Consider the following 26,753-nt stretch of genomic DNA (forward strand, 5'->3'; position numbering starts at 1 on the left):
CTGACCCTATAAACCATTCTACATGTCACTGTACACGCACTGACCCTATAAACCATTCTACATGTCACTGTACACGGCACTGACCCTATAAACCATTCTACATGTCACTGTACACGGCACTGACCCTATAAACCATTCTACATGTCACTGTACACGCACTGACCCTATAAACCATTCTACATGTCACTGTACACGGCACTGACCCTATAAACCATTCTACATGTCACTGTACACGGCACTGACCCTATAAACCATTCTACATGTCACTGTACACGGCACTGACCCTATAAACCATTCTACATGTCACTGTACACGGCACTGACCCTATAAACCATTCTACATGTCACTGTACACGGCACTGACCCTATAAACCATTCTACATGTCACTGTACATGGCACTGACCCTATAAACCATTCTACATGTCACTGTACACGGCACTGACCCTATAAACCATTCTACATGTCACTGTACACGGCACTGACCCTATAAACCATTCTACATGTCACTGTACACGGCACTGACCCTATAAACCATTCTACATGTCACTGTACACGGCACTGACCCTATAAAGCATTCTACATGTCACTGTACACTGCACTGACACTATAAACCATTCTACATGTCACTGTACACGGCACTGACCCTATAAACCATTCTACATGTCACTGTACATGTCACTGACCCTATAAACCATTCTACATGTCACTGTACACAGCACTGACCCTCTAAACCATTCTACATGTCACTGTACACGGCACTGACCCTATAAACCATTCTTCATGTCACTGTACATGGCACTGACCCTATAAACCATTCTACATCTCACTGTACATGGCACTGACCCTATAAACCATTCTACATGTCACTGTACATGGCACTGACCCTATAAACTATTCTACATGTCACTGTACACAGCACTGACCCTATAAACCATTCTACATGTCACTGTACACGGCACTGACCCTATAAACCATTCTACATGTCACTGTACATGTCACTGACCCTATAAACCATTCTTCATGTCACTGTACACAGCACTGACCCTATAAACCATTCTACATGTCACTGTACATGGCACTGACCCTATAAACCATTCTACATGTCACTGTACACGGCACTGACCCTATAAACCATTCTTCATGTCACTGTACACGGCATTGACCCTATAAACCATTCTACATGTCACTGTACATGGCACTGACCCTATAAACCATTCTACATGTCACTGTACATGGCACTGACCCTATAAACCATTCTACATGTCACTGTACATGGCACTGACCCTATAAACCATTCTACATGTCACTGTACACGGCACTGACCCTATAAACCATTCTACATGTCACTGTACATGGCACTGACCCTATAAACCATTCTACATGTCACTGTACACGGCACTGACCCGATAAACCATTCTTCATGTCACTGTACACGGCACTGACCCTATAAACCATTCTTCATGTCACTGTACACGGCACTGACCCTCTAAATAATTCTACATGTCACTGTACACGGCACTGACCCTATAAACCATTCTACATGTCACTGTACACAGCACTGACCCTATAAACCATTCTACATGTCACTGTACACGGCACTGACCCTATAAACCATTCTACATGTCACTGTACATGGCACTGACCCTATAAACCATTCTACATGTCACTGTACACAGCACTGACCCTATAAACCATTCTTCATGTCACTGTACACGGCATTGACCCTATAAACCATTCTACATGTCACTGTACATGGCACTGACCCTATAAACCATTCTACATGTCACTGTACATGGCACTGACCCTATAAACCATTCTACATGTCACTGTACATGGCACTGACCCTATAAACCATTCTACATGTCACTGTACACGGCACTGACCCTATAAACCATTCTACATGTCACTGTACACGGCACTGACCCTATAAACCATTCTACATGTCACTGTACATGGCACTGACCCTATAAACCATTCTACATGTCACTGTACATGGCACTGACCCTATAAACCATTCTACATGTCACTGTACACAGCACTGACCCTATAAACATAGAATGTGACGGCAGATAAGAACCATTCGGCCCATCTAGTCTGCCCAGTTTTCTAAATACTTTCATTAGTCCCTGGCATTATCTTATAGTTAGGATAGCCTTATGCCTATCCCACGCATGCTTAAAACCATTCTACATGTCACTGTACACGGCACTGACCCTCTAAATCATTCTACATGTCACTGTACACGCACTGACCCTACAAACCATTCTACAGGTCACTGTGCACGGCACTGACCCTATAAACCATTCTACATGTCACTGTACACGCACTGACCCTATAAACCATTCTACATGTCACTGTACACGGCACTGACCCTATAAACCATTCTACATGTCACTGTACACGGCACTGACCCTATAAACCATTCTACATGTCACTGTACACGCACTGACCCTATAAACCATTCTACATGTCACTGTACACGGCACTGACCCTATAAACCATTCTACATGTCACTGTACACGGCACTGACCCTATAAACCATTCTACATGTCACTGTACACGGCACTGACCCTATAAACCATTCTACATGTCACTGTACACGGCACTGACCCTATAAACCATTCTACATGTCACTGTACACGGCACTGACCCTATAAACCATTCTACATGTCACTGTACATGGCACTGACCCTATAAACCATTCTACATGTCACTGTACACGGCACTGACCCTATAAACCATTCTACATGTCACTGTACACGGCACTGACCCTATAAACCATTCTACATGTCACTGTACACGGCACTGACCCTATAAACCATTCTACATGTCACTGTACACGGCACTGACCCTATAAAGCATTCTACATGTCACTGTACACTGCACTGACACTATAAACCATTCTACATGTCACTGTACACGGCACTGACCCTATAAACCATTCTACATGTCACTGTACATGTCACTGACCCTCTAAACCATTCTACATGTCACTGTACACGGCACTGACCCTCTAAACCATTCTACATGTCACTGTACACGGCACTGACCCTATAAACCATTCTTCATGTCACTGTACATGGCACTGACCCTATAAACCATTCTACATGTCACTGTACATGGCACTGACCCTATAAACCATTCTACATGTCACTGTACACGGCACTGACCCTATAAACCATTCTACATGTCACTGTACACGCACTGACCTTATAAACCATTCTACATGTCACTGTACACGGCACTGACCCTATAAACAATTCTACATGTCACTGTACACGCACTGACCTTATAAACCATTCTACATGTCACTGTACACGCACTGACCTTATAAACCATTCTACATGTCACTGTACACGCACTGACCTTATAAACCATTCTACATGTCACTGTACACGGCACTGACCCTATAAACAATTCTACATGTCACTGTACACGCACTGACCTTATAAACCATTCTACATGTCACTGTACACGCACTGACCTTATAAACCATTCTACATGTCACTGTACACGCACTGACCTTATAAACCATTCTACATCTCACTGTACACGGCACTGACCCTATAAACAATTCTACATGTCACTGTACACGGCACTGACCCTATAAACCATTCTACATGTCACTGTCATTAAATCCCTTTACATGGGACTGTCCCTTTAACCCATTAAACATGTCACTGTCATTAAATCCCTTTACATGGGACTGTCCCTTTAACCCATTAAACATGTCACTGTCATTAAATCACTGGGACTGGCTAATACAAACATGTCACCATGATAATTATTGATATAGAGCCAACATAGTGTTGAAGAATAGGTAAACCACGACAAACAATTCTGACAGAACACATTTGACATTCGGAAACAGTGGTGAAGAGGGCCGTGACAAACAAGGTTTCAATCGGAAAATGATGTCACTATACTTGGAACTATTTAACCCATTAAACATGTCACTGTCCTTATGTCACATTACATGGGACGATTTAACCCATTACATCTTTAGGTCACATTGATTGAGAAATTAAATATAGAAAAGGAGAGAGGAGAGAATGCAAAATGGCACTGAGAGAAAATATGTCTCTGATGTAGAGCAATATTTAAAATTGATCACATCTACGGGTAAACTGTGAATTACGTGTATCCATTACAAACATAATTCCCAGCGAGATTTCTAATCAATTTCTGTAAATCTCAACTTAACTAGTAAATCATTCTTGGGAAAAAGAGAGTGAGAAACTGTTTGGATACATCGTTTATTAGGAAGGACAAACATTATCTATCTGTGGAATATAGTGCAGGAGAAGTAAGCGAGGATCAAGTCAGCCAGTAGATGGTAGTATAGATACTACATTCTGAATAACATCGTGTTATCAATTCTACGGAATAGAGAACTTGAATTCTTTTTAATGATTAAAAGTATCAATGATTGATTAAATATTTACACCTCAGAGTTAGCAATGGAGAAAATAAAAACAGATATGCTGAAAGGATAATAATATGGAGTACAAGTAAAGAGTTTAGGAATATATTGGAAACAGCGAATGGGTGCATACAGATTTGTGTTATTAGACCAAGCTAATCGATAGTAACAGTGATAGGACCAGAGTGCTATACCGAAGTCCAACGGGGTACCTTGCCTCTATCATACAGATTCTACTTACACCTCGGATCACTAGTACTGCAGGAAAACAAAGGATTGCTAACCCCCGAGCGTAGTCTGTAACGCAATGCGATAAATAAATACCAGTAATCAATAAATTATCAAGCGCCAAGAGATTCCGCAGCGCTGTGCAATTAGTGGAGAACGTACAATATACACAGACAAATACAAAAGATAGAGAGGGCTCTGTCCGTAACCCGATATCTAGCCAATTAAAGGGACACTGTAGGCACCCAGACCACTTCTGCCCATTGGAGTGGTCTGGGTGCCAACTCCCACTACCCTTAACCCTGCAAGTGTAATTATTGCAGTTTTTCATAAACTGCAATAATTACATTGCAGGGTTAACTCCACCTCTAGTGGGTGTCTACTAGACAGCCACTAGAGGTCACTTCCTAGTTTCTAGCACAGGTTTCCTGTGCTAGAGCGTCGCTGGACGTCCTCACGCTGTGTGAGGACCTCCAGTCCAGCGTCGCTCTATTCCCCATAGGAAAGCATTGAAATGATTTTTCAATGCTTTCCTATGGGGAGACGTAATGCGCATGCGCGGCATTTCCGCACATGCGCATTAGGTCTCCTCGGCCGGTGAGCGAGATTAGTCTCGCCCACCGGCCGACGAAATCACCAGGAGGAGCGTCGCGGAGGCGGAGACAGCGGCGAGGGACATCGCCGCTGTCCCAGGTAAGTGACTGAAGGGGTTTTCACCCCTTCAGTAACCAGGGATTGGGGGGTGGGAGGGAGAGGGACCCTCCAGTGCCAGAAAAACGGATCGTTTTTCTGGCACTGGAGTTTCCCTTTAAGCTCTTTTATACAAAGTGCTTGGCTAGATAGCCTGTGAGCTTACAATCTAAAGGAATTGAGACAAGAGGTAGCATTGGAAATTTGGGGGTGATGGCTAAAAGAAATTAACAGGGAGTTGCAGCTATTGGAAAAATATAAAAGGTAATTGAGTGCGAATCTCCAACAGCTGGAGGAGCAGCCGGGTAGTTTCACTATTGTTGTTTCTGGGAGAGTGAAGTGAGGCCTGAAGAACAGAGATTGAGATGGAACAGTTAAATGAAGGTATTTACAGCCAGGAGGAACAGGGGGAGGGTGGAGGAGGAACAGGGGGAGGGTGGGGGAGGAACAGGGGGAGGGCAGAGTAGCCATGTGTTGTATACAATTGAAAAGTTTAGCAACCAAACTCTATCACTCAAAATATTAATAACTGTGTACATGGACTATTGGTCAGAAACCGATAATAACTGCATGCACAGAGAATTACAGTGTCTAACGACAGGTATAATTCCTGCTCTAGTACTGTCCGTCGCTGGGAAGACACTAATTACAGAAACTCACCTCCATTCCTTGAACTTTTAGCTTCATGTGATCTTCTCGTGTAGTTTTACCATCTTTCCTCTTCTTCCAACAATAACCATCTTTTCGATATTTCACCTTTTTGCGGTTGTAGAGAATGATCGAACCGTTCTGGGGTCTAGATGGGGTGAGAGCAGGAGAATATATCCATTACTTCCCTACTTTTAGGAATGTCCTTCCTTTCGAACACTGACATAAACGTGAATTCACATTTAATCAACCTCTAATGGTTCTTGTGACTATAGTGTCCCTTCAAATGGCCAAAATCATTTCATTAAGCTAAACTGGTTTTGGTGATTAGTATCCCATTAATAGCCAACCACAGCTACTCACAGATCATCTATTTAACAGACAAAAGATTTTCAGCTGCCACAGTCTGTAATACAGCCCTACAGTATAAAGGGATCTAACGCTCTAACAGTCTGTATAACAGCCCTACAGTATAAAGGGATCTAATGCTCTAACAGTCTGTATAACAGCCCTACAGTATAAAGGGATCTAACGCTCTAACAGTCTGTATAACAGCCCTACCGTATAAAGGGATCTAATGTTCTAACAGTCTGTATAACAGCCCTACAGTATAAAGGGATCTAATGCTCTAACAGTCTGTATAACAGCCCTACAGTATAAAGGGATCTAATGCTCTAACAGTCTGTAATACAGTGTTACAGTATAAAGGGATCTAACGCTCTAACACAGCCCTACAGTATAAAGGGATCTAACGCTCTAACACAGCCCTACAGTATAAAGGGATCTAATGCTCTAACACAGCCCTACAGTATAAAGGGATCTAATGCTCTAACACAGCCCTACAGTATAAAGGGATCTAATGCTCTAACAGTCTGTAATACAGCCCTACAGTATAAAGGGATCTAACGCTCTAACAGTCTGTAATACAGTGTTACAGTATAAAGGGATCTAATGCTCTAACACAGCCCTACAGTATAAAGGGATCTAACGCTCTAACACAGCCCTACAGTATAAAGGGATCTAATGCTCTAACACAGCCCTACAGTATAAAGGGATCTAATGCTCTAACAGTCTGTAATACAGCCCTACAGTATAAAGGGATCTAATGCTCTAACAGTCTGTATAACAGCCCTACAGTATAAAGGGATCTAATGCTCTAACACAGCCCTACAGTATAAAGGGATCTAATGCTCTAACACAGCCCTACAGTATAAAGGGATCTAACGCTCCAACAGTCTGTATAACAGCCCTACAGTATAAAGGGATCTAACGCTCTAACAGTCTGTATAACAGCCCTACAGTATAAAGGGATCTAATGCTCTAACAGTCTGTATAACAGCCCTACAGTATAAAGGGATCTAACGCTCTAACAGTCTGTAATACAGCCCTACAGTATAAAGGGATCTAACGCTCTAACAGTCTGTAATACAGTGTTACAGTATAAAGGGATCTAATGCTCTAACACAGCCCTACAGTATAAAGGGATCTAACGCTCTAACACAGCCCTACAGTATAAAGGGATCTAATGCTCTAACACAGCCCTACAGTATAAAGGGATCTAATGCTCTAACAGTCTGTAATACAGTGTTACAGTATAAAGGGATCTAATGCTCTAACACAGCCCTACAGTATAAAGGGATCTAACGCTCTAACACAGCCCTACAGTATAAAGGGATCTAATGCTCTAACACAGCCCTACAGTATAAAGGGATCTAATGCTCTAACAGTCTGTATAACAGCCCTACAGTATAAAGGGATCTAATGCTCTAACACAGCCCTACAGTATAAAGGGATCTAATGCTCTAACACAGCCCTACAGTATAAAGGGATCTAACGCTCCAACAGTCTGTATAACAGCCCTACAGTATAAAGGGATCTAACGCTCTAACAGTCTGTATAACAGCCCTACAGTATAAAGGGATCTAATGCTCTAACAGTCTGTATAACAGCCCTACAGTATAAAGGGATCTAACGCTCTAACAGTCTGTATAACAGCCCTACAGTATAAAGGGATCTAACGCTCTAACAGTCTGTAATACAGCCCTACAGTATAAAGGGATCTAACGCTCTAACAGTCTGTATAACAGCCCTACAGTATAAAGGGATCTAACGCTCTAACACAGCCCTACAGTATAAAGGGATCTAACGCTCTAACACAGCCCTACAGTATAAAGGGATCTAACGCTCTAACAGTCTGTATAACAGCCCTACAGTATAAAGGGATCTAACGCTCTAACACAGCCCTACAGTATAAAGGGATCTAACGCTCTAACACAGCCCTACAGTATAAAGGGATCTAACGCTCTAACAGTCTGTATAACAGCCCTACAGTATAAAGGGATCTAACGCTCTAACAGTCTGTATAACAGCCCTACAGTATAAAGGGATCTAATGCTCTAACAGTCTGTATAACAGCCCTACAGTATAAAGGGATCTAATGCTCTAACAGTCTGTATAACAGCCCTACAGTATAAAGGGATCTAATGCTCTAACACAGCCCTACAGTATAAAGGGATCTAATGCTCTAACAGTCTGTAATACAGCCCTACAGTATAAAGGGATCTAATGCTCTAACAGTCTGTATAACAGCCCTACAGTATAAAGGGATCTAATGCTCTAACACAGCCCTACAGTATAAAGGGATCTAATGCTCTAACACAGCCCTACAGTATAAAGGGATCTAACGCTCCAACAGTCTGTATAACAGCCCTACAGTATAAAGGGATCTAACGCTCTAACAGTCTGTATAACAGCCCTACAGTATAAAGGGATCTAATGCTCTAACAGTCTGTATAACAGCCCTACAGTATAAAGGGATCTAACGCTCTAACAGTCTGTATAACAGCCCTACAGTATAAAGGGATCTAACGCTCTAACAGTCTGTAATACAGCCCTACAGTATAAAGGGATCTAACGCTCTAACAGTCTGTATAACAGCCCTACAGTATAAAGGGATCTAATGCTCTAACAGTCTGTAATACAGTGTTACAGTATAAAGGGATCTAACGCTCGAACACAGCCCTACAGTATAAAGGGATCTAAATCTATAACACAGCCCTACAGTATAAAGGGATCTAACGCTCTAACAGTCTGTATAACAGCCCTACAGTATAAAGGGATCTAACGCTCTAACACAGCCCTACAGTATAAAGGGATCTAACGCTCTAACACAGCCCTACAGTATAAAGAGATCTAACGCTCTAACAGTCTGTATAACAGCCCTACAGTATAAAGGGATCTAACGCTCTAACAGTCTGTATAACAGCCCTACAGTATAAAGGGATCTAATGCTCTAACAGTCTGTAATACAGCCCTACAGTATAAAGGGATCTAATGCTCTAACAGTCTGTATAACAGCCCTACAGTATAAAGGGATCTAATGCTCTAACACAGCCCTACAGTATAAAGGGATCTAATGCTCTAACAGTCTGTATAACAGCCCTACAGTATAAAGGGATCTAACGCTCTAACAGTCTGTATAACAGCCCTACAGTATAAAGGGATCTAATGCTCTAACAGTCTGTATAACAGCCCTACAGTATAAAGGGATCTAACGCTCTAACAGTCTGTAATACAGCCCTACAGTATAAAGGGATCTAATGCTCTAACAGTCTGTATAACAGCCCTACAGTATAAAGGGATCTAACGCTCTAACAGCCTGTAATACAGCCCTACAGTATAAAGGGATCTAACGCTCTAACAGTCTGTATAACAGCCCTACAGTATAAAGGGATCTAACGCTCTAACAGTCTGTAATACAGCCCTACAGTATAAAGGGATCTAACGCTCTAACAGTCTGTAATACAGCCCTACAGTATAAAGGGATCTAATGCTCTAACAGTCTGTAATACAGTGTTACAATATAAAGGGATCTAACGCTCGAACACAGCCCTACAGTATAAAGGTATCTAACGCTCTAACACAGCCCTACAGTATAAAGGGATCTAACGCTCTAACACAGCCCTACAGTATAAAGGGATCTAACGCTCTAACACAGCCCTACAGTATAAAGGGATCTAACGCTCTAACAGTCTGTATAACAGCCCTACAGTATAAAGGGATCTAATGCTCTAACAGTCTGTATAACAGCCCTACAGTATAAAGGGATCTAACGCTCTAACAGTCTGTAATACAGCCCTACAGTATAAAGGGATCTAATGCTCTAACAGTCTGTAATACAGCCCTACAGTATAAAGGGATCTAACGCTCTAACAGTCTGCATAACAGCCCTACAGTATAAAGGGATCTAATGCTCTAACAGTCTGTAATACAGCCCTACAGTATAAAGGGATCTAATGCTCTAACAGTCTGTATAACAGCCCTACAGTATAAAGGGATCTAATGCTCTAACAGTCTGTAACACAGCCCTACAGTATAAAGGGATCTTACGCTCTAACAGTCTGTAACACAGCCCTACAGTATAAAGGGATCTAACGCTCTAACAGTCTGTAACACAGCCCTACAGTATAAAGGGATCTAACGCTCTAACAGTCTGTAATACAGCCCTACAGTATAAAGGGATCTAACGCTCTAACAGTCTGTATAACAGCCCTACAGTATAAAGGGATCTAACGCTCTAACAGTCTGTATAACAGCCCTACAGTATAAAGGGATCTAATGCTCTAACAGTCTGTATAACAGCCCTACAGTATAAAGGGATCTAAAGCTCTAACAGTCTAATACAGCCCTACAGTATAAAGGGATCTAACGCTCTAACAGTCTGTATAACAGCCCTACAGTATAAAGGGATCTAACGCTCTAACAGTCTGTATAACAGCCCTACAGTATAAAGGGATCTAACGCTCTAACAGTCTGTAATACAGCCCTACAGTATAAAGGGATCTAACGCTCTAACAGTCTGCATAACAGCCCTACAGTATAAAGGGATCTAATGCTCTAACAGTCTGTATAACAGCCCTACAGTATAAAGGGATCTAACGCTCTAACAGTCTGTATAACAGCCCTACCGTATAAAGGGATCTAATGTTCTAACAGTCTGTATAACAGCCCTACAGTATAAAGGGATCTAATGTTCTAACAGTCTGTATAACAGCCTTACAGTATAAAGGGATCTAATGCTCTAACAGTCTGTATAACAGCCCTACAGTATAAAGGGATCTAATGCTCTAACACAGCCCTACAGTATAAAGGGATCTAATGCTCTAACAGTCTGTATAACAGCCCTACAGTATAAAGGGATCTAACGCTCTAACAGTCTGTAATACAGCCCTACAGTATAAAGGGATCTAACGCTCTAACAGTCTGTATAACAGCCCTACAGTATAAAGGGATCTAACGCTCTAACAGTCTGTATAACAGCCCTACCGTATAAAGGGATCTAACGCTCTAACAGTCTGTATAACAGCCCTACAGTATAAAGGGATCTAATGTTCTAACAGTCTGTATAACAGCCCAACAGTATAAAGGGATCTAATGCTCTAACAGTCTGTAATACAGCCCTACAGTATAAAGGGATCTAATGTTCTAACAGTCTGTATAACAGCCCTACAGTATAAAGGGATCTAATGCTCTAACACAGCCCTACAGTATAAAGGGATCTAACGCTCCAACAGTCTGTATAACAGCCCTACAGTATAAAGAGATCTAACGCTCTAACAGTCTGTATAACAGCCCTACAGTATAAAGGGATCTAATGCTCTAACAGTCTGTATAACAGCCCTACAGTATAAAGGGATCTAACGCTCTAACAGTCTGTATAACAGCCCTACAGTATAAAGGGATCTAACGCTCTAACAGTCTGTAATACAGCCCTACAGTATAAAGGGATCTAACGCTCTAACAGTCTGTATAACAGCCCTACAGTATAAAGGGATCTAATGCTCTAACAGTCTGTAATACAGTGTTACAGTATAAAGGGATCTAACGCTCGAACACAGCCCTACAGTATAAAGGGATCTAACGCTCTAACACAGCCCTACAGTATAAAGGGATCTAACGCTCTAACAGTCTGTATAACAGCCCTACAGTATAAAGGGATCTAACGCTCTAACAGTCTGTATAACAGCCCTACAGTATAAAGTGATCTAATGCTCTAACAGTCTGTATAACAGCCCTACAGTATAAAGGGATCTAATGCTCTAACACAGCCCTACAGTATAAAGGGATCTAATGCTCTAACACAGCCCTACAGTATAAAGGGATCTAACGCTCTAACAGTCTGTATAACAGCCCTACAGTATAAAGGGATCTAACGCTCTAACAGTCTGTATAACAGCCCTACAGTATAAAGGGATCTAACGCTCTAACACAGCCCTACAGTATAAAGGGATCTAACGCTCCAACAGTCTGTATAACAGCCCTACAGTATAAAGGGATCTAATGCTCTAACAGTCTGTATAACAGCCCTACAGTATAAAGGGATCTAACGCTCTAACAGTCTGTAATACAGCCCTACAGTATAAAGGGATCTAATGCTCTAACAGTCTGTAATACAGTGTTACAATATAAAGGGATCTAACGCTCGAACACAGCCCTACAGTATAAAGGTATCTAACGCTCTAACACAGCCCTACAGTATAAAGGGATCTAACGCTCTAACACAGCCCTACAGTATAAAGGGATCTAACGCTCTAACACAGCCCTACAGTATAAAGGGATCTAACGCTCTAACAGTCTGTATAACAGCCCTACAGTATAAAGGGATCTAATGCTCTAACAGTCTGTATAACAGCCCTACAGTATAAAGGGATCTAACGCTATAACACAGCCCTACAGTATAAAGGGATCTAACGCTCTAACAGTCTGTATAACAGCCCTACAGTATAAAGGGATCTAACGCTCTAACAGTCTGTAATACAGCCCTACAGTATAAAGGGATCTAATGCTCTAACAGTCTGTAATACAGCCCTACAGTATAAAGGGATCTAACGCTCTAACAGTCTGTATAACAGCCCTACAGTATAAAGGGATCTAATGCTCTAACAGTCTGTAATACAGCCCTACAGTATAAAGGGATCTAATGCTCTAACAGTCTGTATAACAGCCCTACAGTATAAAGGGATCTAATGCTCTAACAGTCTGTAACACAGCCCTACAGTATAAAGGGATCTAACGCTCTAACAGTCTGTAACACAGCCCTACAGTATAAAGGGATCTAACGCTCTAACAGTCTGTAACACAGCCCTACAGTATAAAGGGATCTAACGCTCTAACAGTCTGTAATACAGCCCTACAGTATAAAGGGATCTAACGCTCTAACAGTCTGTATAACAGCCCTACAGTATAAAGGGATCTAATGCTCTAACAGTCTGTATAACAGCCCTACAGTATAAAGGGATCTAAAGCTCTAACAGTCTAATACAGCCCTACAGTATAAAGGGATCTAACGCTCTAACAGTCTGTATAACAGCCCTACAGTATAAAGGGATCTAACGCTCTAACAGTCTGTATAACAGCCCTACAGTATAAAGGGATCTAACGCTCTAACAGTCTGTAATACAGCCCTACAGTATAAAGGGATCTAACGCTCTAACAGTCTGTATAACAGCCCAACAGTATAAAGGGATCTAATGTTCTAACAGTCTGCATAACAGCCCTACAGTATAAAGGGATCTAATGCTCTAACAGTCTGTATAACAGCCCTACAGTATAAAGGGATCTAACGCTCTAACAGTCTGTATAACAGCCCTACCGTATAAAGGGATCTAATGTTCTAACAGTCTGTATAACAGCCCTACAGTATAAAGGGATCTAATGTTCTAACAGTCTGTATAACAGCCTTACAGTATAAAGGGATCTAATGCTCTAACAGTCTGTATAACAGCCCTACAGTATAAAGGGATCTAATGCTCTAACACAGCCCTACAGTATAAAGGGATCTAATGCTCTAACAGTCTGTATAACAGCCCTACAGTATAAAGGGATCTAACGCTCTAACAGTCTGTAATACAGCCCTACAGTATAAAGGGATCTAACGCTCTAACAGTCTGTATAACAGCCCTACAGTATAAAGGGATCTAATGTTCTAACAGTCTGTATAACAGCCCAACAGTATAAAGGGATCTAATGCTCTAACAGTCTGTAATACAGCCCTACAGTATAAAGGGATCTAATGTTCTAACAGTCTGTATAACAGCCCTACAGTATAAAGGGATCTAATGCTCTAACAGTCTGTAATACAGCCCTACAGTATAAAGGGATCTAATGCTCTAACAGTCTGTAATACAGCCCTACAGTATAAAGGGATCTAACGCTCTAACAGTCTGTATAACAGCCCTACCGTATAAAGGGATCTAACGCTCTAACAGTCTGTATAACAGCCCTACAGTATAAAGGGATCTAATGCTCTAACAGTCTGTAATACAGCCCTACAGTATAAAGGGATCTAATGTTCTAACAGTCTGTATAACAGCCCTACAGTATAAAGGGATCTAATGCTCTAACAGTCTGTATAACAGCCCTACAGTATAAAGGGATCTAACGCTCTAACAGTCTGTATAACAGCCCAACAGTATAAAGGGATATAACGCTCTAACAGTCTGTAATACAGCCCTACAGTATAAAGGGATCTAACGCTCTAACAGCCTGTAATACAGCCCTACCGTATAAAGGGATCTAATGTTCTAACAGTCTGTATAACAGCCCTACAGTATAAAGGGATCTAACGCTCTAACAGTCTGTAATACAGCCCTACAGTATAAAGGGATCTAACGCTCTAACAGTCTGTAATACAGCCCTACAGTATAAAGGGATCTAATGCTCTAACAGTCTGTATAACAGCCCTACAGTATAAAGGGATCTAACGCTCTAACAGTCTGTATAACAGCCCTACAGTATAAAGGGATCTAATGCTCTAACACAGCCCTACAGTATAAAGGGATCTAATGCTCTAACAGTCTGTATAACAGCCCTACAGTATAAAGGGATCTAACGCTCTAACAGTCTGTATAACAGCCCTACAGTATAAAGGGATCTAACGCTCTAACAGTCTGTAATACAGCCCTACAGTATAAAGGGATCTAATGCTCTAACAGTCTGTAATACAGCCCTACAGTATAAAGGGATCTAACGCTCTAACAGTCTGTAATACAGCCCTACAGTATAAAGGGATCTAATGCTCTAACAGTCTGTATAACAGCCCTACAGTATAAAGGGATCTAACGCTCTAACAGTCTGTATAACAGCCCTACAGTATAAAGGGATCTAATGCTCTAACAGTCTGTATAACAGCCCTACCGTATAAAGGGATCTAATGCTCTAACACAGCCCTACAGTATAAAGGGATCTAATGCTCTAACAGTCTGTATAACAGCCCTACAGTATAAAGGGATCTAACGCTCTAACAGTCTGTATAACAGCCCTACAGTATAAAGGGATCTAACGCTCTAACAGTCTGTAATACAGCCCTACAGTATAAAGGGATCTAATGCTCTAACAGTCTGTATAACAGCCCTACCGTATAAAGGGATCTAATGCTCTAACAGTCTGTATAACAGCCCTACAGTATAAAGGGATCTAACGCTCTAACAGTCTGTAACACAGCCCTACAGTATAAAGGGATCTAACGCTCTAACAGTCTGTAATACAGCCCTACAGTATAAAGGGATCTAATGCTCTAACAGTCTGTATAACAGCCCTACAGTATAAAGGGATCTAACGCTCTAACAGTCTGTATAACAGCCCTACAGTATAAAGGGATCTAATGCTCTAACAGTCTGTATAACAGCCCTACCGTATAAAGGGATCTAATGCTCTAACACAGCCCTACAGTATAAAGGGATCTAATGCTCTAACAGTCTGTATAACAGCCCTACAGTATAAAGGGATCTAACGCTCTAACAGTCTGTATAACAGCCCTACAGTATAAAGGGATCTAACGCTCTAACAGTCTGTAATACAGCCCTACAGTATAAAGGGATCTAATGCTCTAACAGTCTGTATAACAGCCCTACCGTATAAAGGGATCTAATGCTCTAACAGTCTGTATAACAGCCCTACAGTATAAAGGGATCTAACGCTCTAACAGTCTGTAATACAGCCCTACAGTATAAAGGGATCTAACGCTCTAACAGTCTGTATAACAGCCCTACAGTATAAAGGGATCTAACGCTCTAACAGTCTGTATAACAGCCCAACAGTATAAAGGGATATAACGCTCTAACAGTCTGTAATACAGCCCTACAGTATAAAGGGATCTAACGCTCTAACAGCCTGTAATACAGCCCTACCGTATAAAGGGATCTAATGTTCTAACAGTCTATATAACAGCCCTACAGTATAAAGGGATCTAACGCTCTAACAGTCTGTAATACAGCCCTACAGTATAAAGGGATCTAACGCTCTAACAGTCTGTAATACAGCCCTACAGTATAAAGGGATCTAACGCTCTAACAGTCTGTAATACAGCCCTACAGTATAAAGGGATCTAATGCTCTAACAGTCTGTATAACAGCCCTACAGTATAAAGGGATCTAACGCTCTAACAGTCTGTATAACAGCCCTACAGTATAAAGGGATCTAATGTTCTAACAGTCTGTATAACAGCCCTACCGTATAAAGGGATCTAATGCTCTAACACAGCCCTACAGTATAAAGGGATCTAATGCTCTAACAGTCTGTATAACAGCCCTACAGTATAAAGGGATCTAACGCTCTAACAGTCTGTATAACAGCCCTACAGTATAAAGGGATCTAACGCTCTAACAGTCTGTAATACAGCCCTACAGTATAAAGGGATCTAATGCTCTAACAGTCTGTATAACAGCCCTACCGTATAAAGGGATCTAATGCTCTAACAGTCTGTATAATAGCCCTACAGTATAAAGGGATCTAACGCTCTAACAGTCTGTATAACAGCCCTACAGTATAAAGGGATCTAACGCTCTAACACAGCCCTACAGTATAAAGGGATCTAACGCTCTAACAGTCTGTAATACAGCCCTACAGTATAAAGGGATCTAACAGTCTGTATAACAGCCCTACAGTATAAAGGGATCTAACGCTCTAACACAGCCCTACAGTATAAAGGGATCTAACGCTCTAACAGTCTGTAATACAGCCCTACAGTATAAAGGGATCTAACGCTCTAACAGTCTGTAATACAGTGTTACAGTATAAAGGGATCTAACGCTCTAACAGTCTGTATAACAGCCCTACAGTATAATTGGGATTTGATGCAATAGTCGGTATAAAAGTTCTAAATTATTAATATTTTGTCCTATTATAAAACACAATGAAAAATGTTCCTGGTATATTCTCTGATCACTAGTACCTGGTTTTTGGAGCAGCAGATAACCATTCATCGTGTTTTTCGAATGTGATAAGGTATGAGGCAATTTCCTGCAGAAAAGAGCAATGATGAATTAGTGTGTGAAACAAGTGGCTTTATCACATTATACAGAAATCAAACAGAACCCTCTATAATGGATGGATTTACTGATTACACGTCCTGCGACCCATTCTGATATCAGACTGTAAGAGAGAATGTCTCTCAGCATGGAGTGTGATAGAACCCTATATACTGGCAGGATTTACTGATTACACGTCCTGCGACCCATTCTGATATCAGACTGTAAGAGATAATGTCTCTCAGTATGGAGTGTGATAGAACCCTCTATAATGGATGGATTTACTGATTACACGTCCTGCGACCCATTCTGATATCAGACTGTAAGAGAGAATGTCTCTCAGCATGGAGTGTGATAGAACCCTATATACTGGCAGGATTTACTGATTACACGTCCTGCGACCCATTCTGATATCAGACTGTAAGAGAGAATGTCTCTCAGCATGGAGTGTGATAGAAGCCTCTATACTGGCAGGATTTACTGATTACAAGTCCTGCGACCCATTCTGATATCAGACTGTAAGAGAGAATGTCTCTCAGTATGGAGTGTGATAGAACCCTCTATACTGGCAGGATTTACTGATTACACGTCCTGCGACCCATTCTGATATCAGATTGTAAGAGACAAAATCTCTCAGTATGGAGTGTGATAGAACCCTCTATACCGGCCGGATTTACTGATTACATGTCCTGCGACCCATTCTGATATCAGACTGTAAGAGAGAATGTCTCTGAGCATGGAGTGTGATAGAACCCTCTATACTGGCAGGATTTACTGATTACACGTCCTGCGACCCATTCTGATATCAGACTGTAAGAGAGAATGTCTCTCAGCATGGAGTGTGATAGAACCCTCTATACTGGCAGGATTTACTGATTACACGTCCTGCGACCCATTCTGATATCAGACTGTAAGAGAGAATGTCTCTCAGCATTGAGTGTGATAGAACCCTCTATACTGGCAGGATTTACTGATTACACGTCCTGCGACCCATTCTGATATCAGACTGTAAGAGAGAATGTCTCTCAGCATGGAGTGTGATAGAACCCTCTATACCGGCCGGATTTACTGATTACAAGTCCTGCGACCCATTCTGATATCAGACTGTAAGAGAGAATGTCTCTCAGTATGGAGTGTGATAGAACCCTCTATACTGGCAGGATTTACTGATTACACGTCCTGCGACCCATTCTGATATCAGATTGTAAGAGACAAAATCTCTCAGTATGGAGTGTGATAGAACCCTCTATACCGGCCGGATTTACTGATTACATGTCCTGCGACCCATTCTGATATCAGACTGTAAGAGAGAAGGTCTCTGAGCATGGAGTGTGATAGAACCCTCTATACTGGCAGGATTTACTGATTACACGTCCTGCGACCCATTCTGATATCAGACTGTAAGAGAGAATGTCTCTCAGCATGGAGTGTGATAGAACCCTCTATACTGGCAGGATTTACTGATTACACGTCCTGCGACCCATTCTGATATCAGACTGTAAGAGAGAATGTCTCTCAGCATGGAGTGTGATAGAACCCTCTATACTGGCAGGATTTACTGATTACACGTCCTGCGACCCATTCTGATATCAGACTGTAAGAGAGAATGTCTCTCAGCATGGAGTGTGATAGAACCCTCTATACCGGCCGGATTTACTGATTACAAGTCCTGCGACCCATTCTGATATCAGACTGTAAGAGAGAATGTCTCTCAGCATGGAGTGTGATTAAAGTCACACTCATTAAAGTCATGACAGAGATTATCCACGCTGTGAAAGAGACTTCCTGGAACGACCATCCTCCATTCCACCCACTCCAACAAATTAGTTCTGGAGAGTGTAACCTGGTGAGGAAATATATTAAAATATTAGCCCATCTGTCAGATGTTGTACAATAAATAACAGATCAGAGCGATATTCTATGAGATAAGATCAGTGACCTTCATAAACCTCCTGCAAATCAGTATAGATCTCACTGAGAATTCCTAATCCGAGTCAGTATAGATCTCACTGAGAATTCCTAATCAGAGTCAGTATAGATCTCACTGAGAATTCCTAATCCGAGTCAGTATTGATCTCACTGAGAATTCCTAATCCGAGTCAGTATAGATCTCACTGAGAATTCCTAATCCGAGTCAGTATAGATCTCACTGCGAATTCCTAATCCGAGTCAGTATAGATCTCACCGAGAATTCCTAATCCGAGTCAGTATAGATCTCACCGAGAATTCCTAATCCGAGTCAGTATAGATCTCACCGAGAATTCCTAATCCGAGTCAGTATAGATCTCACCGAGAATTCCTAATCCGAGTCAGTATAGATCTCACTGAGAATTCCTAATCCGAGTCAGTATAGATCTCACTGCGAATTCCTAATCCGAGTCAGTATAGATCTCACTGCGAATTCCTAATCCGAGTCAGTATAGATCTCACTGCGAATTCCTAATCCGAGTCAGTATAGATCTCACTGCGAATTCCTAATCCGAGTCAGTATAGATCTCACTGCGAATTCCTAATCCGAGTCAGTATAGATCTCACTGCGAATTCCTAATCCGAGTCAGTATAGATCTCACTGCGAATTCCTAATCCGAGTCAGTATAGATCTCACTGCGAATTCCTAATCCGAGTCAGTATAGATCTCACTGCGAATTCCTAATCCGAGTCAGTATAGATCTCACTGCGAATTCCTAATCCGAGTCAGTATAGATCTCACTGCGAATTCCTAATCCGAGTCAGTATAGATCTCACCGAGAATTCCTAATCCGAGTCAGTATAGATCTCACTGAGAATTCCTAATCCGAGTCAGTATAGATCTCACCGAGAATTCCTAATCCGAGTCAGTATAGATCTCACTGAGAATTCCTAATCCGAGTCAGTATAGATCTCACTGCGAATTCCTAATCCGAGTCAGTATAGATCTCACTGCGAATTCCTAATCCGAGTCAGTATAGATCTCACTGCGAATTCCTAATCCGAGTCAGTATAGATCTCACTGCGAATTCCTAATCCGAGTCAGTATAGATCTCACTGCGAATTCCTAATCCGAGTCAGTATAGATCTCACTGCGAATTCCTAATCCGAGTCAGTATAGATCTCACTGCGAATTCCTAATCCGAGTCAGTATAGATCTCACTGCGAATTCCTAATCCGAGTCAGTATAGATCTCACTGCGAATTCCTAATCCGAGTCAGTATAGATCTCACTGCGAATTCCTAATCCGAGTCAGTATAGATCTCACTGCGAATTCCTAATCCGAGTCAGTATAGATCTCACTGCGAATTCCTAATCCGAGTCAGTATAGATCTCACTGAGAATTCCTAATCCGAGTCAGTATAGATCTCACTGAGAATTCCTAATCCGAGTCAGTATAGATCTCACTGAGAATTCCTAATCCGAGTCAGTATAGATCTCACTGAGAATTCCTAATCCGAGTCAGTATAGATCTCCCTGAGAATTCCTAATCCGAGTCAGTATAGATCTCCCTGAGAATTCCTAATCCGAGTCAGTATAGATCTCCCTGAGAATTCCTAATCCGAGTCAGTATAGATCTCCCTGAGAATTCCTAATCCGAGTCAGTATAGATCTCACTGCGAATTCCTAATCCGAGTCAGTATAGATCTCACTGAGAATTCCTAATCCGAGTCAGTATAGATCTCACTGCGAATTCCTAATCCGAGTCAGTATAGATCTCACTGCGAATTCCTAATCCGAGTCAGTATAGATCTCACTGCGAATTCCTAATCCGAGTCAGTATAGATCTCACTGCGAATTCCTAATCCGAGTCAGTATAGATCTCACTGAGAATTCCTAATCCGAGTCAGTATAGATCTCACTGAGAATTCCTAATCCGAGTCAGTATAGATCTCACTGAGAATTCCTAATCCGAGTCAGTATAGATCTCACTGAGAATTCCTAATCCGAGTCAGTATAGATCTCACTGCGAATTCCTAATCCGAGTCAGTATAGATCTCACTGCGAATTCCTAATCCGAGTCAGTATAGATCTTACTGCGAATTCCTAATCCGAGTCAGTATAGATCTCACTGCGAATTCCTAATCCGAGTCAGTATAGATCTCACTGCGAATTCCTAATCCGAGTCAGTATAGATCTCACTGCGAATTCCTAATCCGAGTCAGTATAGATCTCACTGCGAATTCCTAATCCGAGTCAGTATAGATCTCACTGCGAATTCCTAATCCGAGTCAGTATAGATCTCACTGCGAATTCCTAATCCGAGTCAGTATAGATCTCACTGCGAATTCCTAACCCGAGTCAGTATAGATCTCACTGCGAATTCCTAATCCGAGTCAGTATAGATCTCACTGAGAATTCCTAATCCGAGTCAGTATAGATCTCACTGCGAATTCCTAATCCGAGTCAGTATAGATCTTACTGCGAATTCCTAATCCGAGTCAGTATAGATCTCACTGCGAATTCCTAATCCGAGTCAGTATAGATCTCACTGCGAATTCCTAATCCGAGTCAGTATAGATCTCACTGCGAATTCCTAATCCGAGTCAGTATAGATCTCACTGCGAATTCCTAATCCGAGTCAGTATAGATCTCACTGCGAATTCCTAATCCGAGTCAGTATAGATCTCACTGCGAATTCCTAATCCGAGTCAGTATAGATCTCACTGCGAATTCCTAATCCGAGTCAGTATAGATCTCACTGAGAATTCCTAATCCGAGTCAGTATAGATCTCACTGAGAATTCCTAATCCGAGTCAGTATAGATCTCACTGCGAATTCCTAATCCGAGTCAGTATAGATCTCACTGCGAATTCCTAATCCGAGTCAGTATAGATCTCACTGCGAATTCCTAATCCGAGTCAGTATAGATCTCACTGAGAATTCCTAATCCGAGTCAGTATAGATCTCACTGCGAATTCCTAATCCGAGTCAGTATAGATCTCACTGAGAATTCCTAATCCGAGTCAGTATAGATCTCACTGCGAATTCCTAATCTGAGTCAGTATAGATCTCACTGCGAATTCCTAATCCGAGTCAGTATAGATCTCACTGCGAATTCCTAATCCGAGTCAGTATAGATCTCACTGCGAATTCCTAATCCGAGTCAGTATAGATCTTACTGCGAATTCCTAATCCGAGTCAGTATAGATCTCACTGCGAATTCCTAATCCGAGTCAGTATAGATCTCACTGCGAATTCCTAATCCGAGTCAGTATAGATCTCACTGCGAATTCCTAATCCGAGTCAGTATAGATCTCACTGCGAATTCCTAATCCGAGTCAGTATAGATCTCACTGCGAATTCCTAATCCGAGTCAGTATAGATCTCACTGCGAATTCCTAATCCGAGTCAGTATAGATCTCACTGCGAATTCCTAACCCGAGTCAGTATAGATCTCACTGCGAATTCCTAATCCGAGTCAGTATAGATCTCACTGAGAATTCCTAATCCGAGTCAGTATAGATCTCACTGCGAATTCCTAATCCGAGTCAGTATAGATCTCACTGCGAATTCCTAATCCGAGTCAGTATAGATCTCACTGCGAATTCCTAATCCGAGTCAGTATAGATCTTACTGCGAATTCCTAATCCGAGTCAGTATAGATCTCACTGCGAATTCCTAATCCGAGTCAGTATAGATCTCACTGAGAATTCCTAATCCGAGTCAGTATAGATCTCACTGAGAATTCCTAATCCGAGTCAGTATAGATCTCACTGCGAATTCCTAATCCGAGTCAGTATAGATCTCACTGAGAATTCCTAATCCGAGTCAGTATAGATCTCACTGAGAATTCCTAATCCGAGTCAGTATAGATCTCACTGCGAATTCCTAATCCGAGTCAGTATAGATCTCACTGCGAATTCCTAATCCGAGTCAGTATAGATCTCACTGCGAATTCCTAATCCAAGTCAGTATAGATCTCACTGAGAATTCCTAATCCGAGTCAGTATAGATCTCACTGAGAATTCCTAATCCGAGTCAGTATTGATCTCACTGAGAATTCCTAATCCGAGTCAGTATAGATCTCACTGAGAATTCCTAATCCGAGTCAGTATAGATCTCACTGAGAATTCCTAATCCGAGTCAGTATAAGCATTAAATCACTGCTTTCCTATGGGGAAGTAGCTGCTTCTCGATGTCCTGATGCAGAGTGCGAGAACGTCCAGCATCAGTTAGCGGACCAAAAGTCCAGTAACATTCTGGAAGCGCCAATAGAGGCTTTCTTTAGTTTCTCTAAAACGTCAGTGTTTTACATTGCAGCACTAAGTGCAAGAGGGGCACTGTACCCAGACCACTACAATTAACAAACGTGGTCTGGGTTTTTATAGTGTCCCTTTAACTCCTAAAGGATGGTGAATAGAGTAGTGATATTGCAGAAGCAAGCTCTATAAACCAAAACTGCTTCATTAAGCTAAAGTTGTTGTGGTGACTCTAGTGTGCCTTTAAATTTACAGAGCAAGAGATACGCACTTCTAAAATAATATACTGTGCTGTAAAACCTGACTGAAAATTAAAGCCTTTAATCATGGAGGCTGTGTGAGTCTCAGCCGGAGAGAGGTGTGGCTAGAGCTCCATGGACATAAACAAAAGTGGTTTGACTCTTAAATGGCAGAGAATTGAGCATTCAGACTGGAACGGCATGATCTATACACTATAACTGCTTCAGTACGATAAAGTTGTTTTGGCGTCTGGCGTATCCCTGTAACTTTATAGTGAATACTATAGAAACCATTAGATCTTGAAATCGTGTTTATAAGGAGGCAATAAAACTGATAAAACAGTGACTTCACAGAGAGATTACAAACGCTGCTCTGTATAATGATACTGAGTATCTATACACTGATAATGAACACACCGCTCTGTATAATAATACTGAGTATCTATACACTGATAATGAACACACCGCTCTGTATAATGATACTGAGTATCTATACACTGATAATGAACACAGCGCTCTGTATAATAATACTGAGTATCTATACACTGATAATGAACACAGCGCTCTGTATAATGATACTGAGTGTCTATACACTGATAATGAACACAACGCTCTGTATAATGATACTGAGTATCTATACACTGATAATGAACACAGCGCTCTGTATAATGATACTGAGTGTCTATACACTGATAATGAACACAGCGCTCTGTATAATAATACTGAGTATCTATACACTGATAATGAACACAGCGCTCTGTATAATAATACTGAGTATCTATACACTGATAATGAACACAGCGCTCTGTATAATGATACCGAGTATCTATACACTGATAATGAACACACCGCTCTGTATAATAATACTGAGTATCTATACACTGATAATGAACACACCGCTCTGTATAATGATACTGAGTATCTATACACTGATAATGAACACACCGCTCTGTATAATGATTCTGAGTATCTATACACTGATAATAAACACACCGCTCTGTATAATGATAATGAGTATCTATACACTGATAATGAACACAGCGCTCTGTATAATGATACTGAGTATCTATACACTGATAATGAACACACCGCTCTGTATAATAATACTGAGTATCTATACACTGATAATGAACACAGCACTCTGTATAATGATACTGAGTATCTATACACTGATAATGAACACAGCGCTCTGTATAATAATACTGAGTATCTATACACTGATAATGAACACAGCGCTCTGTATAATAATACTGAGTATCTATACACTGATAATGAACACAGCACTCTGTATAATAATACTGAGTATCTATACACTGATAATGAACACAGCGCTCTGTATAATAATACTGAGTATCTATACACTGATAATGAACACAGCGCTCTGTATAATGATACTGAGTATCTATACACTGATAATGAACACACCGCTCTGTATAATAATACTGAGTATCTATACACTGATAATGAACACAGCGCTCTGTATAATAATACTGAGTATCTATACACTGATAATGAACACAGCGCTCTGTATAATAATACTGAGTATCTATACACTGATAATGAACACAGCGCTCTGTATAATAATACTGAGTATCTATACACTGATAATGAACACACCGCTCTGTATAATGATACTGAGTATCTATACACTGATAATGAACACAGCGCTCTGTATAATAATACTGAGTATCTATACACTGATAATGAACACAGCACTCTGTATAATAATACTGAGTATCTATACACTGATAATGAACACAGCGCTCTGTATAATAATACTGAGTATCTATACACTGATAATGAACACAGCGCTCTGTATAATGATACTGAGTATCTATACACTGATAATGAACACACCGCTCTGTATAATGATACTGAGTATCTATACACTGATAATGAACACAGCGCTCTGTATAATGATACTGAGTGTCTATACACTGATAATGAACACAGCGCTCTGTATAATAATACTGAGTATCTATACACTGATAATGAACACAGCGCTCTGTATAATGATACCGAGTATCTATACACTGATAATGAACACACCGCTCTGTATAATAATACTGAGTATCTATACACTGATAATGAACACACCGCTCTGTATAATGATACTGAGTATCTATACACTGATAATGAACACACCGCTCTGTATAATGATTCTGAGTATCTATACACTGATAATAAACACACCGCTCTGTATAATGATAATGAGTATCTATACACTGATAATGAACACAGCGCTCTGTATAATGATACTGAGTATCTATACACTGATAATGAACACACCGCTCTGTATAATAATACTGAGTATCTATACACTGATAATGAACACAGCACTCTGTATAATGATACTGAGTATCTATACACTGATAATGAACACAGCGCTCTGTATAATAATACTGAGTATCTATACACTGATAATGAACACAGCGCTCTGTATAATAATACTGAGTATCTATACACTGATAATGAACACAGCACTCTGTATAATAATACTGAGTATCTATACACTGATAATGAACACAGCGCTCTGTATAATAATACTGAGTATCTATACACTGATAATGAACACAGCGCTCTGTATAATGATACTGAGTATCTATACACTGATAATGAACACACCGCTCTGTATAATAATACTGAGTATCTATACACTGATAATGAACACAGCGCTCTGTATAATAATACTGAGTATCTATACACTGATAATGAACACAGCGCTCTGTATAATAATACTGAGTATCTATACACTGATAATGAACACAGCGCTCTGTATAATAATACTGAGTATCTATACACTGATAATGAACACACCGCTCTGTATAATGATACTGAGTATCTATACACTGATAATGAACACAGCGCTCTGTATAATAATACTGAGTATCTATACACTGATAATGAACACAGCACTCTGTATAATAATACTGAGTATCTATACACTGATAATGAACACAGCGCTCTGTATAATAATACTGAGTATCTATACACTGATAATGAACACAGCGCTCTGTATAATGATCTGAGTATCTATACACTGATAATG

At 40.9% G+C, this 26,753-nt stretch overlaps 1 protein-coding gene across 4 annotated transcripts in view; it reads right to left on the reverse strand.

The window, feature by feature from the left end:
• The window catches only part of CAMTA2 (calmodulin binding transcription activator 2), a 100,590-nt gene that overhangs the window by 61,400 nt on the left and 12,437 nt on the right, over positions 1–26,753 (reverse strand). For all 4 annotated transcript variants that reach the window (XM_063449753.1, XM_063449754.1, XM_063449751.1 and 1 more), the window contains 2 exons: positions 17,220–17,287; positions 6,002–6,137 (listed from right to left, as the gene is read on the reverse strand). In XM_063449753.1, the coding sequence (XP_063305823.1) occupies positions 6,002–6,137; positions 17,220–17,287 (204 nt within the window). The remainder of the gene's footprint in view (positions 1–6,001; positions 6,138–17,219; positions 17,288–26,753) is intronic.

The sequence above is a fragment of the Pelobates fuscus genome, chromosome 3 (genome assembly GCF_036172605.1).
Source record: "Pelobates fuscus isolate aPelFus1 chromosome 3, aPelFus1.pri, whole genome shotgun sequence".
Lineage (NCBI taxonomy): Eukaryota > Metazoa > Chordata > Amphibia > Anura > Pelobatidae > Pelobates > Pelobates fuscus.